The following is a 14,731-nucleotide window of genomic DNA, read 5'->3' on the forward strand; positions in this document are numbered from 1 at the left end:
AGGTTCTGCAGAACTGGCATTTGTCAATTGAAAGCTTCAGACCATAATCCTCCAACCTATCAAGCACTTTAAGAAGTCTTTCTTCATGCTCCTCTAAGGTTCTTCCAAACACAATCAGGTCATCCAAATAAACTAACACTTGCAGTAAATTCATGTCTCCCACAACTCTCTCCATGAGACGTTGAAAGGTGGCAGGTGCTCCAGAAATCCCTTGGGGCATGCGTTCGAACTGATAAAACCCTAATGGGCAGATGAAGGCGGTCTTCTCCTTATCTTCTTCTCCCAGAGGGATCTGGTAGTACCCACTTCGAAGATCCAACACAGAGAACCACTGGCTTCCCAGCAGACAGTCTAAGGCATCTTGCACTCGAGGCATAGTGTACTGGTCGACCACAGTACGGCTGTTTAGGGTGCGGTAGTCAATACACATCCGGATTTTCCCATTCTTTTTACGGACTACCACAATGGGCGAGGCGTATGGGCTGCGGGACTCTGTAATGATGCCATTCGCAGCCAGCTCCTGAAGATGATGTCGCACATCTTCCATCTCAGAGAGAGCAATCTTCCTAGATCTCTCCCTAAAAGGTCGAGAGTCATGTAGTCTGATATTGTGTTCTACTCCTTTTGCACATCCCACATCCCACTCATGCAGTGAGAACACCTTGGATCTTTCACAAAGTTTCTTCCTCAGGCGATCTTTCCACTCCTCGGACACTGGTGAATCTCCAAAGTCAAACTTTGCTGGGTCTATCGTCGGAACTTGCGTTTCACACTGGGGGGTTACAATTGACTCGGGTTCAAAGAGGTCTGCTATCTTTTGTCCTCGCCTCACAAAAATATCACGACTTGTCCCATTAGCAATCAGTATAGTCACCTCTTCCTGGGCTTCAGCAGGTAGGGTTATGACTCCACTAAGAACCAGCACTCCTTCAGGGAGCCCTCCCTCAGTTGGCTGCTCCACCACTGCTAATGTTCTCTTATTGCCTTTCAGGCAGGTACTCATGACAATCACCTCCTTTTCTGTCATTGCAGACACCACTAAGGGGACCGGGCCTGCGTACCTCAGTGCTCCCACCGGCAAATCAGGCATCACTCTTTTTGCGTCCTCAATTTTTCTGTAGGCTGCAGCACAATGTGTGTGTATCACCAAGGTATTCAGGTATTGGTCCCCTGCTCGCTGTCTGCAGTAATCTGCAAGTACCTTAAAGAGGCTGGAGTTGGTCCCTATCAGCACGGACACATCAGAGACACCTTTAGGGTCAGGGCATATTAAAGCTGCAGTGTCCACCTCCTGTCTTACCCCAGCGATCTCTTCTGGGAATTCCAGGTGTACAATGACATACCCCTGATACGGGTATTCATCCATGCTGAGACCACACAGGCCAAGCCCTGTCAAGGGCTGTATAGGCAGATGCATAAGCATCTGCTGGTAGAAAGACTGGAATATGATAGTCACTTGGGATCCCGTGTCAAGCACTGCTCTACATTCTGTCCCTTCAACCTTTACAGTGACCTCAGCTCGAGGTCCTATCAATCCTGGTGGGATTCGGGTGGCATGGTTCTTCGCAGGGGAGCCTCCGAACCCTGCAGGCCTAGGCGGCTCCCTTCCCAGGCCCTGGGGCCGTTTCCCGACTTTCCCCAGGTGGTCCTCAGCTTTTGGTATACTAGCGGGGGATTCTCTGCATTCTGACACCTGGCAGCAATGTGCCCATCCTGGCCACACCGGTAGCAGAAGAAGGATTGCCCTTTCCCGTGTTGCCGGGGTGGGGCAGAGGTTCTAAATGTAGTCTTCTGGACCGTGGTAACAGGGGGTTCCTTGTACGCTGAAGTCTTTGCTGAATCGATGGTATTCTCTAGTTCAGCCACTTTCTGTGTCAGGACCTGCACTCGTTGGGTAAGTTCCTCTTGAGGATTCACCATCAGCGCCTTGGGCGCTCGTATGGATGTTGTGGCAGTTGCCTGGGGTGGCTGAACCTCCCAAACCTCACCAGCTGCCTGCCTCTCTTCCTCCTCTCGGACCTCTTTTATCAGTCGAGAGTAACCCGGTGGATTGTCTTGGCGCTCCCTTAATCGAAGGTGGAGAAGGATTGGGTTCTGATATTGAATTCCCCTCACAATCTGAGCCAATCTAGTCCGGTCCATTTGCTCAACCGCTACTGCTCCCCTCATGATGGCTCTCTGTAATAATTTCTCCAACCTCTGTATGTAGGCAGAAACTTTCTCTCCCTTTTGTTGCCTGGCATTGAGGAACTTGCAATAAACATCCTCTGAGCCCTCGGTTCTCCCGAAGGCATGATCAAGGGCCTCTAGGCAGTCCTTTACCTTGACCCCAGGGTTACTGAGCTTCAGGGTGCGAATCACATCTAGGGCTGGCCCCCTGAGGCACTCTACTAGTCGCCTTCTCTTTTCAGCATCAGGTACTGCCCACTCCTGCAGCATTTCAGTGGTGTGTTCCAGCCAGGGTTCAAATGCTTCCTCCCCGGGTATTGGGGTGGGACCCCCAGAAAACAGCCTCAGTTTACGATAGGGGCTTGACTCAGGGTGGGGTGGCACGACCTTCTCTAATGCTTGCCCCAAAGCCTTCACCCACTCATCAGGTGATGGAGCAGCCTCCCGGGTTGGGACTCCTGGGTCAAGGCCCAACAGACCCGGCATATCAGCCAAGGTCTTCCCCTCTCTCCCCAAAAAGGCTGACATTTTCTTTAAAAACTCCACTTCAGATGCAGGAGCCGGTGAGGGCTGGCTCCCAGTAGTTATTACCTTCCACTCACCATCTTCCACTGCTATCGTGCCTGGAACCTGTAGAGGGTCCACAGCCGACGGCAGCTCACACAGTACAGCAAAATCTCCATCCTCCCTCACAAATATGCGCCCACGCATTTTACACTTACTCAGGTACTCAGTGGATGCCCTTAAGGTAGGCTCTATTGAGCCTTCATCGAATGCCTCCGGCACCCCGGTCACCAGGACACAGTTCCTAGGGTTAATATTCATCCCCTTGCACCAATCCTCTAGCAAATGTAGGGCCATTATACAAACTGTAATTTCTTTCCCAAATATAACAGATCAAAACAACAACAACCAGATTCTGGGTTCTCCCAATTTAATGACTCACCTAAGATGTGCTTGCGAGGGGTACTGACCCAGTCTCGATCCCGGACGAGCCCCCACAAATGTAACCCTTCTGCCAGGCCAAGTTGATAGCAGCAAGGGCCGGGTTCAATACACAGGGGTTCCCTCTCATTAAAGCAAATGCAAAACTGGCTCGAGCCCCCACCCAGTGACCTGGGAAAATCTTACACACCCCCTGGGCGCCTCAAGGAGGCAATACTTCCCCTCTCGCAAGCACAGAGTCTTGGTGTAGTAGAGAATCTTTAATAACATGAGGCAAACAACATCAGCATTAAATTGGGGAAACACCACAACTAGTGTTCATTAACCAAACCATGAACACTGACCCACCCCAGAAAATTTGGGCCACATCCTTTCCCTCAGGCTCTTGAGTCCCAGAACCCAAACGTCTCTTGAGTCCAGCAATCCACTAATCGCCCAAAGTCCAAAAAAAGTCCAGCCCCGGAGTTCAAAAGTTCACCTGCAGAGTGTTACTCCCCAATCTGGCTAAAATGTGCCTGGGTGTGGGGGAAAGAGGTAAGGGGCACCTTACGTGTCCTGAAGCTGACTGCCCCACAGGGCTCTGCTCCGCTCCACCACGACCGGCTCCGCTCTGCACAGCTCACCGTCTCACGACCGGCTCCGCTCAGCTCGCCGTCTCACGAACACACCGCTGTCTCACGACCGGCTCCAGACAGCTCGCCGTCTCACGAACACACCGCTGTCTCACGACCGGCTCCGCTCAGCTCGCCGTCTCACGAACACACCGCTGTCTCACGACCGGCTCCGCTCAGCTCGCCGTCTCACAAACACACTGCTGTCTCACGACCGGCTCCGCTCAGCTCGCCGTCTCACGAACACACTGCTGTCTCACGACCGGCTCCACTGCACACTAGAACTTCCGGCTCCCCCCTACTTGACACAGTGCTCAGTGATTTCAGCTCTCAGTGATTTCAGCTCATAGTAGTGGGAGCCTTAGTGCTGGTGCACTATAAGGCTGAAGTGAATTCAGCACAATACCTGTAACAAAACTCTTAATAGACCCAAAATTAGCTCTGACATTCCACAGTGGAGAGAGACAGAGGTGCAATTGGTGCTTCAGGCCCTCACAAAAGGGGCCTACACCACCAGGCACTAATACCTGTCTCAAGTCTCTCTCAATTCACAGAGTTTTGGAACCCATGTCCCTTGCCTAGTGAGTGCTACTCAGTTGATGGTGAGTCCTCCTCAGTTGATGGTGAGTCCTCCATCATAACAAAAAGGCCAAGTACAGTTCCAAGCACAGTTCCCATAATCAGGGTACTAACAATTTATTCTTCCCGCCCCAATAACAGAGACACTGGGGATCCCACAGCAGCCAAAGTGACGATTTGGGCAGTTATGGCCTCATTCTAGGCACGGTGGGTGTGCCTATGCAAATGAGATCAGCCCCTGAAGTTCTTTTCCACAACTTGCCACACCTCACCACCAGATGTCAGGGTGGAGCCCACCCTGTCTCTGCTTACATATGAAAACAAACAAATAGATTCCCCAGCCGCTCACTCCTCTTCTCTTTTGCTTTATCTGCATTCAGAGCCGGCTCCAGGATTTTTGCAGCCCCAAGCAAAAAACCAAACCAAACCAAACCTCCTGGAAGGCTGCCCCTGGACATGTGCTGCCCCAATCATGTGCTTGGTTTGCTGGTGCCTAGAGCCGGTCCTGTCTGCATTCAAGAGTTTAGGCTTTGCGACTGCTGTCACACACCCAGCAAGTCACAGCTCCCCCATGTCCTCACAGGGCCGTGCTACCCCCGCTGCAGAGGTGTTCACACTGGCAGAAATCAGGGCCTGCAGGAAAGCTAGTCTCCTGGCAACCTAAGGAGCACAGCTGGGCTGTAGTAGGCTGCCTGATGGGCTACCCCACCTGGTTGGCTGGAAGAGGCAGCAGACTGGCTCTTCAGCCCAGCAGCAGTGTGGGAGCGGTTCCTGCTCGTTCCCAGACTTATCCTGCCTTACTTCACTGGGGGCAGCCTAGTCCTGACCCTAGGCCCTGGTATCTGACTGACCAGTAGCCATGACCACCCAGAAGTGACCCGTACGGGGGGCATGTGGGCTCAAGTGCCCCTCCAGCTTACTGCTCAGCCTGTCGAGGGAGAGGGAGAGGGAGAGGGGCTCTCTCCTTCTCCGGCCGTGCCTGGCCCCAGCATGCTCTGCCCCTGTCCCTAGCAGCCAGCCAGGGCAGGGAGCAGAAGGGGTGGGACCAGCCACTTCTCATGCCCAGGGTGACCAGACAGCAAGTGAGAAAAATCAGGATGGGGGTGGGGGGTGATAGGAGCCTATATAAGAGAGAGCCCCAAATATTGGCACTGTCCCTGTAAAATCGGGACATCTGGTCACCCTGCTCACGCAGGACGCTCCATGTCGCTGCTCTGTGCAGCGCGGCAGCTGCCTGAGAGAGCCCGGCGGGAGAGGCTGCGACGGCAGCCCCCCCAACCGGGTCTGGCTGCCTGGGACAGGGGCTGAGCGAGCTGGGCTCCCCCCGGGCATGCTCAGCCCATCCCTGGCAGCCACGCCTGGGCAGGGAGTGGGCCGCCGCAGCAGCCTCTCCCGCCGGGCTCTCTCGGCAGCTGCCGCGCTGCACAGAGCAGCGACATGGAGCGTCCGGCTTCAGCCGAACGAGAAGCGGCTCCGCCCCACTCTCAGCCAGGGATGGGGGCTGAACATGCCCTCCGCCCACCTTGCTCCTGGGCTGATGCTGTCTCCTGCTCCGTCACATGCTGTCTTTACAGGGACTGACACTCGCAGGGCGCGGCAGCAGGGTCACTGTAGCCGCCCCACACCGGAGAGGAAGGGAGGGAAAAAAGATTCCTAGTGAGCTAGAGAGGAAAGACGGCATTGTGAGAGACTGACGATAACCTCTGTCTTCACGAACAAGGTCAGCTCCCAGACTGCTGCGCTGGGCAGCACAGCATGGGGAGTAGGTGGCCAGCCCTCTGTGGAGACAGAGGTGGTTAGGGACTATTTAGAAAAGCTGGACATGCACAAGTCCATGGGGCCGGACGAGTTGCATCCGAGAGTGCTAAAGGAATTGGCGGCTGTGATTGCAGAGCCATTGGCCATTATCTTTGAAAACTCGTGGCGAACGGGGGAAGTCCCAGATGACTGGAAAAAGGCTAATGTAGTGCCCATCTTTAAAAAAGGGAAGAAGGAGGATCCTGGGAACTACAGGCCAGTCAGCCTCACCTCAGTCCCCGGAAAAATCATGGAGCAGGTCCTCAAGGACTCAATCCTGAAGCACTTAGAGGAGAGGAAAGTGATCAGGAACAGTCAGCATGGATTCACCAAGGGAAGGTCATGCCTGATTAATCTAATCGCCTTCTATGATGAGATTACTGGTTCTGTGGATGAAGGAAAAGCAGTGGATGTATTGTTTCTTGACTTGAGCAAAGCTTTTGACACAGTCTCCCACAGTATTCTTGTCAGCAAGTTAAGGAAGTATGGGCTGGATGAATGCACTATAAGGTGGGTAGAAAGCTGGCTAGATTGTCGGGCTCAACGGGTAGTGATCAATGGCTCCATGTCTAGTTGGCAGCCGGTATCAAGTGGAGTACCCCAAGGGTCGGTCCTGGGGCCGCTTTTGTTCAATATCTTCATAAATGATCTGGAGGATGGTGTGGATTGCACTCTCAGCAAATTTGCAGATGATACTAAACTGGGAGGAGTGGTAGATACCCTGGAGGGCAGGGATAGGATACAGAGGGACCTAGACAAATTGGAGGATTGGGCCAAAAGAAATCTGATGAGGTTCAATAAGGGTAAGTGCAGGGTCCTGCACTTAGGACAGAAGAACCCAATGCACACCTACAGACTAGGGACCGAATGGCTCGGCAGCAGTTCTGCGGAAAAGGACCTAGGGGTGACAGTGGACGAGAAGCTGGATATGAGCCAGCAGTGTGCCCTTGTTGCCAAGAAGGCCAATGGCATTTTGGGATGTATAAGTAGGGGCATAGCCAGCAGACCGAGGGATGTGATCATCCCCCTCTATTCGACATTGGTGAGGCCTCATCTGGAGTACTGTGTCCAGTTTTGGGCCCCACACTACAAGAAGGATGTGGATAAATTGGAGAGAGTCCAGCGGAGGGCAACAAAAATGATTAGGGGTCTGGAACACATGACTTATGAGGAGAGTCTGAGGGAACTGGGATTGTTTAGTCTGTGGAAGAGAAGAATGAGGGGGGATTTGATAGCTGCTTTCAACTACCTGAGAGGTGGTTCCAGAGAGGATGGTTCTCGACTATTCTCAGTGGTAGAAGAGGACAGGACAAGGAGTAATGGTCTCAAGTTGCAGTGGGGGAGGTTTAGATTGGATATTAGGAAAAACTTTTTCACTAAGAGGGTGGTGAAACACTGGAATGCGTTACCTAGGGAGGCGGTGGAACCTCCTTCCTTAGAGGTTTTTAAGGTCAGGCTTGACAAAGCCCTGGCTGGGATGATTTAATTGGGGATTGGTCCTGCTCTGAGCAGGGGGTTGGACTAGATGACCTCCTGTGGTCCCTTCCAACCCTGATAGTCTATGATTCTATGATTCTATAACCTGGTATCCAAACATCCTGCATCCATGCCCCCCCATCCCTCCGCCATCCACACAGAAAAGAGTAGATATCTATATTGGGTCATATTCACCAGTATGTTCCCGGCACGGTTCTGCCAATGCCCAGCAGCTGTGAACCTAGGTTACCGGGCAGGTTGAGCTCATGTTTTGGCTGTTTGTGGCATCACTAGAAGGGTGCAGAGCAGCCAGAGCACACTGCTAACACTGGGCCAGACTGTGTACAAACAACCACGTGTGAAACTATGAAAGAATAAGAGATTCTCGGACAATAACCGGAGAGTGACAGGGTGCTTGTTGCAGAGGGCCAGTGTCTCAACTGCAGAGCCTAACATACACTGTTAATGATACAACAGATCCTCGACTCTTTGTCCTGTGGGTGGAGAGCTGCTGACTTTGTATTTCTCCACTAAGGGGTGTGTAGCCAAGTGCAATCCCAGGGTGCTCCCCACATGGCCAGGGGTGGCCCCCCAGGCACCCTGCCTCAATTTCCCTCTGTGTCCCAAAATAATTCACGTACACCCAGAGTCTTTAAAACAATACCACTGAGCTCCCCTTTTCATTTCAGAGATTGCACAGCCCCTGCTCCCACCCCAACGTGGGGCACGTGTGTTCCCAGTCCAGGCCCCCCCAGCTTCTAGACTCTCCCCTCCGGCTCAGGTGTTTCACAGCTCTCCTTGCTGGGGCTGTGTGTTCTGCATTCAGTCCTGGCCTCCCCAGCCTTTGCTCACCCCTCACGTCGAGGATCTCAGCCCTCCCTGGGACTGTGGCTTTAAGTTCTTGCCTCCCCGGCCCATAACTCGCTCCTCAAGTATAGGGGTTGCCCAGTCCTCCTTGCCGAGGCTCTGTGCTGGGTGACTTCTCTCCCCCAGCAGCTGGCTCGGCAGCTCTCTCTGACTGCGCTTGGAGCTAAGCAGGCCATTGCTCTGGTTATAAACTGGCCAGTTCTGCTTTTCTGAGGTTTGTCCCCTGTGCGGTACAGAGACAAAGCCAGAGGTGGTTTTGTCTGGGACCAGACAGGGGATGCCATTGTGAAGATCACACCGCCCCACCCCTGCTGCCATGACCTTACCTGCACAGTGCGGGCGAGGTCACACCGGCTGGGGTGGGGCAGCGAGCTCTTCAAAATGGTGCCCCCATGCGGTGTGATGGTGAGTGCGAGGTCATGCCAGCGGGGGCAGGGTCACCCAGGCGGGGGTGGGCACACACCGTTCCCAGAACTACTGGAATGTCGGGTATTCCCAGAATGTGAGAGGCCCCCCCACTTGGAGCTTCCTTTTGAGTCACCCGCCCCAATCACCTGACCACTCCTTGACCCTTCCCAGTTGTGTCCAATTACCCCAAACACCTGTCTGGGGCAGCTGGGAGAGGGGGAGCTTTGCCCCACCCACTCTACAGGGTTCGTGGTCCCAGGCCTTTGCAGGAACTGTGCTCTGGGTTTTTCTGTACCTTGATCTCCCAGACACAGACTTTTCCCCAGGACCAGCGGCCTCTCTCCCAGGGGCTGCTTCCAGGCCTCCTTCCGCTTTTCCCTGGACACATGGAATGAGTAACTCCGTCCTCTAGCCTTAAAGGGCCAGACCCCCATTACAGGCTGCATTGCTGGAGAGTCTTTGTGGGGCAGGAGAAAGCTGATCCAGTGGTCAGTGCAAATTCCCTTCTCTGGCTTCAGCGTCCTCAATATTGGCTGTTTGTCAAAATCTGAACGTACCTCTAGTAATCCCCCCCCCCACTATTAGCTACGGACTGTTTGACAGCCGCTAGTAACCGATGCCGAGCAAAGGCTTGAGTTGAGACCAAGTATTAGGATCTAGATATTCAGGCCTGTCTGTAAAGGCCTGTACTGTAAGCATTTAGGTGTCTTCTTATCACTTGGCTAGTTCTAGAGGTATAAAAGAAAGAATCAAAATCACTGTCGGCCGGTGCAAGGGCCTTCTCTCTCTGTGACAGTCGGAGGCCCTGTGCTTAGGCTCAGGCCTCTGGCTAAGCAGCAGAGGCAGCCATAAGCTGGGAAGCGACCGGTCCCCTCCTCACATCCCAAACTAGTCCCATTGAAATCAGGTGCTATTGGGCTCTTAGGATACAATCCTGTCCTGATAGTGCCTATAGCCTCCAGAGAAAGGGAAGTGCCTAGAAGATGTAAAAGGAAACTTAGTTTGGTAGCCTCCTGTCTGGCAAGAACTCACCTATCAATAGCTGGGATGGGAAATCGTCACTTCTGTATTGTTTTGTCATTATAGTTCCCACTTTGCTATTGTTTGTCTGTATAATCTCTGTCTATTTCTGGGATTGTTTCTGTCTGCTGTGTAATTAATTTTGCTGGGTGTAAACTAATTAAGGTGTGGGATCTAATTGGTTAAATAATCATGTTACAATTGGTTAGTTAAATTTCAGGGAAATGATTGGTTAAGGTATAGCAAAGCAGAACTCAAGTTTTACTATATAGTCCGCAGTCAATCAGGAAGTGGGGGGGGGGGGGAATGGGAATCATGTTTGGCTAAAGCGGGAAATGGGAACAGGGACACAGGTAAGGCTCTGTGGGGTCAGAGCTGGGAACGGGGACACTAAGGAAGGAAACTGGACTCATGCTTGCTGGAAATTCACCCCAATAAACATTGGATTGTTTGCACCTTTGGACTTCAGGGATTGCTGCTCTCCATTCATGCGAGAAGGACCAGGGAAGTGAGAGGGTGAAGGAATAAGCCTCCTAAAACCAAGGATTCTGGAACCTTTGTAGAAGTGGTGGGGGTGGGGGGCCCACCAGTGCCAGCCGGGGAGGCTGGGGGTCATGCCCCCCACTTTTTAGAAAGGGTGTAATTTGGGGGATAGGGGAGAATGTTGTCCCCCCCAAACTGCAAGCCTTGGGCAGGAGCAGAGCAGCACCTCCGCTGTGGAGTGCAGGCCCTACCGGTGCCACTTCGCACCTGCCCAAGGCTTGCAGTTTGGGGGGCAACATGGCCCCCCGGGTTCCGGCATGATTGGTTGAGACCCTTTTGGTTTCTATTTCTCTAGCTTTGTGAGGTGTCAGACAAAGTTGCTGCCATGCTGTGGGATACGTCACAAACCTGAAACCCCAGGGGCGTGTCTCTGCACTGAGCATTGTATGTGCAAAGGAGGAGATGGGGTGCTGCTTATGGATGACAGCCTGGCCTCATCTCATCTATCCATCTTACTTGCTTGAAAACTCCTGGCTGCAGTCCCAGGACTCTATGTCCTGCGAAAGGCAAGCTGTTTGCAGGTCTCTGATGTGGAAAGAGCGGAGAAAACGTGTGCTTTGTTTGGGGTGGGTTTCTGGCTCAGGTCTGGAGCCAGGACTTTTGGTTTCTTGATCAGGGGTCAGGGAAAACGATCTTTGCTCCTTTCTGCAGAGGGCGATGCTGTACGAGTGTCTGGCAGAAGCTCTGCCTGGATCTGCCTGGGTGATGCTGTTCCTCTGTTCACACCACAGAACGTGTCGTATAGTCAGCAGAGCTGGAGTGAGCAGATGCAATTTTTATTTGGCGGTGTCCCTCCGTAGAGCAGATTGCCCCCCGCAGAGGTAGCTGCTGTCCCCTTGCCACGGGGCTGGCGGAGGAGGCGTCCCGAAGCTCCTTGTGTCAAAGCACCAGAGAGGTAATAGACAGAGGAGTCCTGCACTGTGGGTTCACCTCTCTTTTATATCACTGATCTGAGCTGAGGTGCTGAGGGGAGAAGGAGCTGGGAGCCCGTTCAGATCCAGAGTGGGGAGCTGTGAGGACCAAGAATGGTTTCTGGCCCCAGCAACAGATGAAGAAAATGGGCACGGGGAGTGGGCCAGATAATGGGGTTTCCCCAGCCTATGGGAATGCTGGGTTCAGGAGTGGTATCTCTTGAGCAGCGGGCAGATTGTGGCTGCCTGCAGCAGCAGAAGCCATGCACCATCCAAGATGATACAGTAATGTTGCAACCAGCTTTAGCTTGGAAAATGTGTTAGGCCTAAAAATTCCCAGATGTGGGCAAATTCAATGGGCTATTCAGTTGTATCAGAGGTTGCATGACAAGATCCTTTGCACTGGAAAAATCTCCAGTGCGGGAGAAGACAGCATGGAATCCACTCCTGGCAGCACAGCATCCACACCCAGCAGGGAGAAGGACCTGTATCTGGAGCTACGTTTCAGAACAATATATTGCCAAGGTAGAGTGGACTATAAAGAGAAGTGGAGCAAACCCCTAAGTGGTCCTTCACCAGAGACAAGGAAAACCAGCACCTTGGATTCTGTGAGCATCCTGACAAAAAGCTAGTCAGCCGTTGCTGGGAAAGGAATACTGGAGAGGAAAGTGCCTCGAACAATGTCTGTAGCTTGTTAAGTTAGGTCTTAGCTATTAGAAAGCGTATTATTACTTCTGTTTGTTCATCACCCTTCCTATCTTTACACCTTACACTTGATATCACTTAAATCTATGACTTTTGTTTACGAAACTTGTTTTACCTTTATTATAAACCAGGTCAGTGCTGTGATTAAAGTGAGTGTTTGTCAAACCCCAGTGAAATTAATGAGCTGCGTGTATTGACTCTTTAAAAGAGCAATGAACTTAATAACTTGTGTGTGTTCCGGGAGAGGACTGGACACTACAGAGAGACAGTTCAGAGGCCCGTCTAGTAAAGGGTGCCTACTATAGGAATAATGGACTGAGTGGATTATTCCGATAGCTCTTCTAACGCTAGCCGCTGAAGATCCTCCACAACGATGTGGGATCAGCAGGAGAGAGAGATGTAACGTCATTGTAGTTTGAACAGTGCTACAATAAATCCCACAAGGATTCACACTCTGAACCCCAAAACTATGAGATCCATATTGAATCTGCAATAATCAGAACTTCTATCAGTTACCTGGGTGGGCACCCTGAAAACTATCGTGATGGAGTCAACGAAAAAAGAAAACACTTATCGTTTAACGAATATTCAATGTAGTACAAAATACAACATATGCGGTGGTCTCTCGTGTCCTTCCAGGACATCAGGTTCAGCAAACCTCAGACCTCTGAAAACCAGGAAATACAGATAAATCCCATGCAACCATAACTCTGCCCCTTGGTGCTGGCAATAGCCATGGGAACGATCTGCCTGCTACTCCTGGTGAAGGAATTTGTTTGTTTTCTGAAATGTCAAATTTTGATTAGCTCTGGCATAAAGCAACACATTTTATTGTAAGATATACCTAACACACAATCTGACAATGGTCTGAAAGCATAAAGTAGGATTTTATTTCATAATTTCTGCTGCTAAAAGACTTTGCATTCCTTACTGCAAGAGAATGACATGTTTACAGTAGGATAGAAACACCTCTGAGCAACTCAGAGAGAAGATGTGAGTAATCATTTTAGCACAATGGTAGGGGCTGATCCTGGGGCAGGGTTCTGCCTTTGCCCCCTCAGACTGTGCAAAGGGCCCATGCTGCGAGTGGAGCAATTGTCCGTGGCTCAGCTGGAAGCCCCCTGATGAGGACCTGGAGACAGTGCAGTGAGCTGCCAGCCTTGTGCCCTGACAGGAAGAGGGGGTGGAGATGCCGGGCGAGAGCCCTGGTTTTACTTTGCCCCTTTCAAACAGTGAGCACCACGGGGGATTCTGGCCAAGACCGGCACAGGGCTCAAAGGGAGGAGCTCCTGGTGCCCATTCTGACCCTGTTCACGGATATAATCCTACAGAACCATATAGCATGAGAACAAGCAGACTGGGCAGTCACTGCAGGACCGTGAGATGGGTCTAGCCTGCTCTGTATGGTACTGACAGGGCCCCGGGCTACCCTGAGTCTCAGGGATGGATGCTCAGCTGGAATCCTCCACCCCAGACCCAGAAGAAAGGGAAGATTTTCTCCCCATTGAAAGAAGCCTGTGGGAAAGTGAAGATCGGGGCCAGATCATCAGCATAATTAAATGCCACCAACCCCCCTTCATAGTCCAGAGAGACCCGGATCCTGCTGGGTTCTCTACTCAAGGACAGGCGGGTGACAGGCGAGGTTTGAGCCCGATAGTCTCTGGCATTGCCCCATTTCTGCACCACCCAGACCCCATTCTCGGGGGTAAAGCCAACCTCTTCCTTCCTCAGCACAGACTGTCTAGCTACCCCCACAGCCCAGTCTCCGGCTACTCCTCCCTTCACCTTCACCTGCCAGGAATGTTTCCCCGAGGTGAAGCCCTCAGAGCCCAGCACACTCAGCAAATAATCAAATCTCTCCGGTTTGTAAGGCAACATCTGGCTCTCGGGGCCCCGGCTCATGGTTCTTCGATCATCAGACAGGACGAGCTCAGGATGTGCCGTGTCTGGATCCAGAGTCACATTCGCTGGGGAGAGACAGAATCAGAGCGTTATCGGCACACATGGGTCAATGACAGAGCGAAAGGATCGGCTGGGCCAGACCTGAGCCTCAGAATCTTCCCCCCTGCACTCACCCACTTCGGAACAATACTGTGTAACATATATGTATGCCAGTCGGTGCTGCTCTTTATACAGCTAACTATCGACACAGAGAGAGAGATAACATGGCAAAAATACTTCACTAACGCAGCGTTAAGATGCCTGGTGAGACCTTGCACCCCTCAAGAAAGTCAGTTCAGCAAAACTGAATCTTGTGAATGCTGGGAGATAGCGAGTTCAGGTAAACACCTTCGCAACCTTAACTCTGCCCTCTGGAGCTGGCAATGGCCTCTGGGAATTATCTGCATGCACTGCAGCTGTAATCCCTGTGGTAGGTGTTGCTGTACTGAAGGGTGGAGGAATAAATTGAACCATCTTGGAAGATCTGTGATTGGGATAGGAGGAGATCTGGGCGGCTGTGCCCTCTGCGTGTGTGTGTGTGTGTCCCCCTCTCTCCCCGGCCCCTGTGTGGGCTTTTAAGGCTGCACAGCTCCCTGCCTCACCCCGGGATATCCCCAGCAAGCCAGACTGTCTAAACAGGCCAGGGCCTGCGCTTTGCTTTCTCTCTGAAGACAACGAGCAGTGCATTGCCCACAGCTATATGTTTCCACACAGCTCCTTCTAAGCAACCACGTTTCTTCTTTTAGGTAAAAGCATGAC

At 52.1% G+C, this 14,731-nt stretch overlaps 1 protein-coding gene across 6 annotated transcripts in view; it reads right to left on the reverse strand.

Annotated features, from left to right (window-relative positions):
* Window positions 1-12,899: 12,899 nt before the first annotated feature.
* LOC144930143 (uncharacterized) overlaps window positions 12,900-14,731 on the reverse strand; it is a 129,452-nt gene continuing 127,620 nt past the window's right edge. For all 6 annotated transcript variants that reach the window (XM_078851241.1, XM_078851239.1, XM_078851238.1 and 3 more), the window contains one exon: window positions 12,900-13,998. In XM_078851241.1, the coding sequence (XP_078707367.1) occupies window positions 13,469-13,998 (530 nt within the window). In that variant the 3' untranslated portion in view covers window positions 12,900-13,468. The remainder of the gene's footprint in view (window positions 13,999-14,731) is intronic.

This window comes from Lepidochelys kempii, chromosome 2 (genome assembly GCF_965140285.1).
Source record: "Lepidochelys kempii isolate rLepKem1 chromosome 2, rLepKem1.hap1, whole genome shotgun sequence".
NCBI classification, from domain to species: Eukaryota; Metazoa; Chordata; order Testudines; family Cheloniidae; genus Lepidochelys; species Lepidochelys kempii.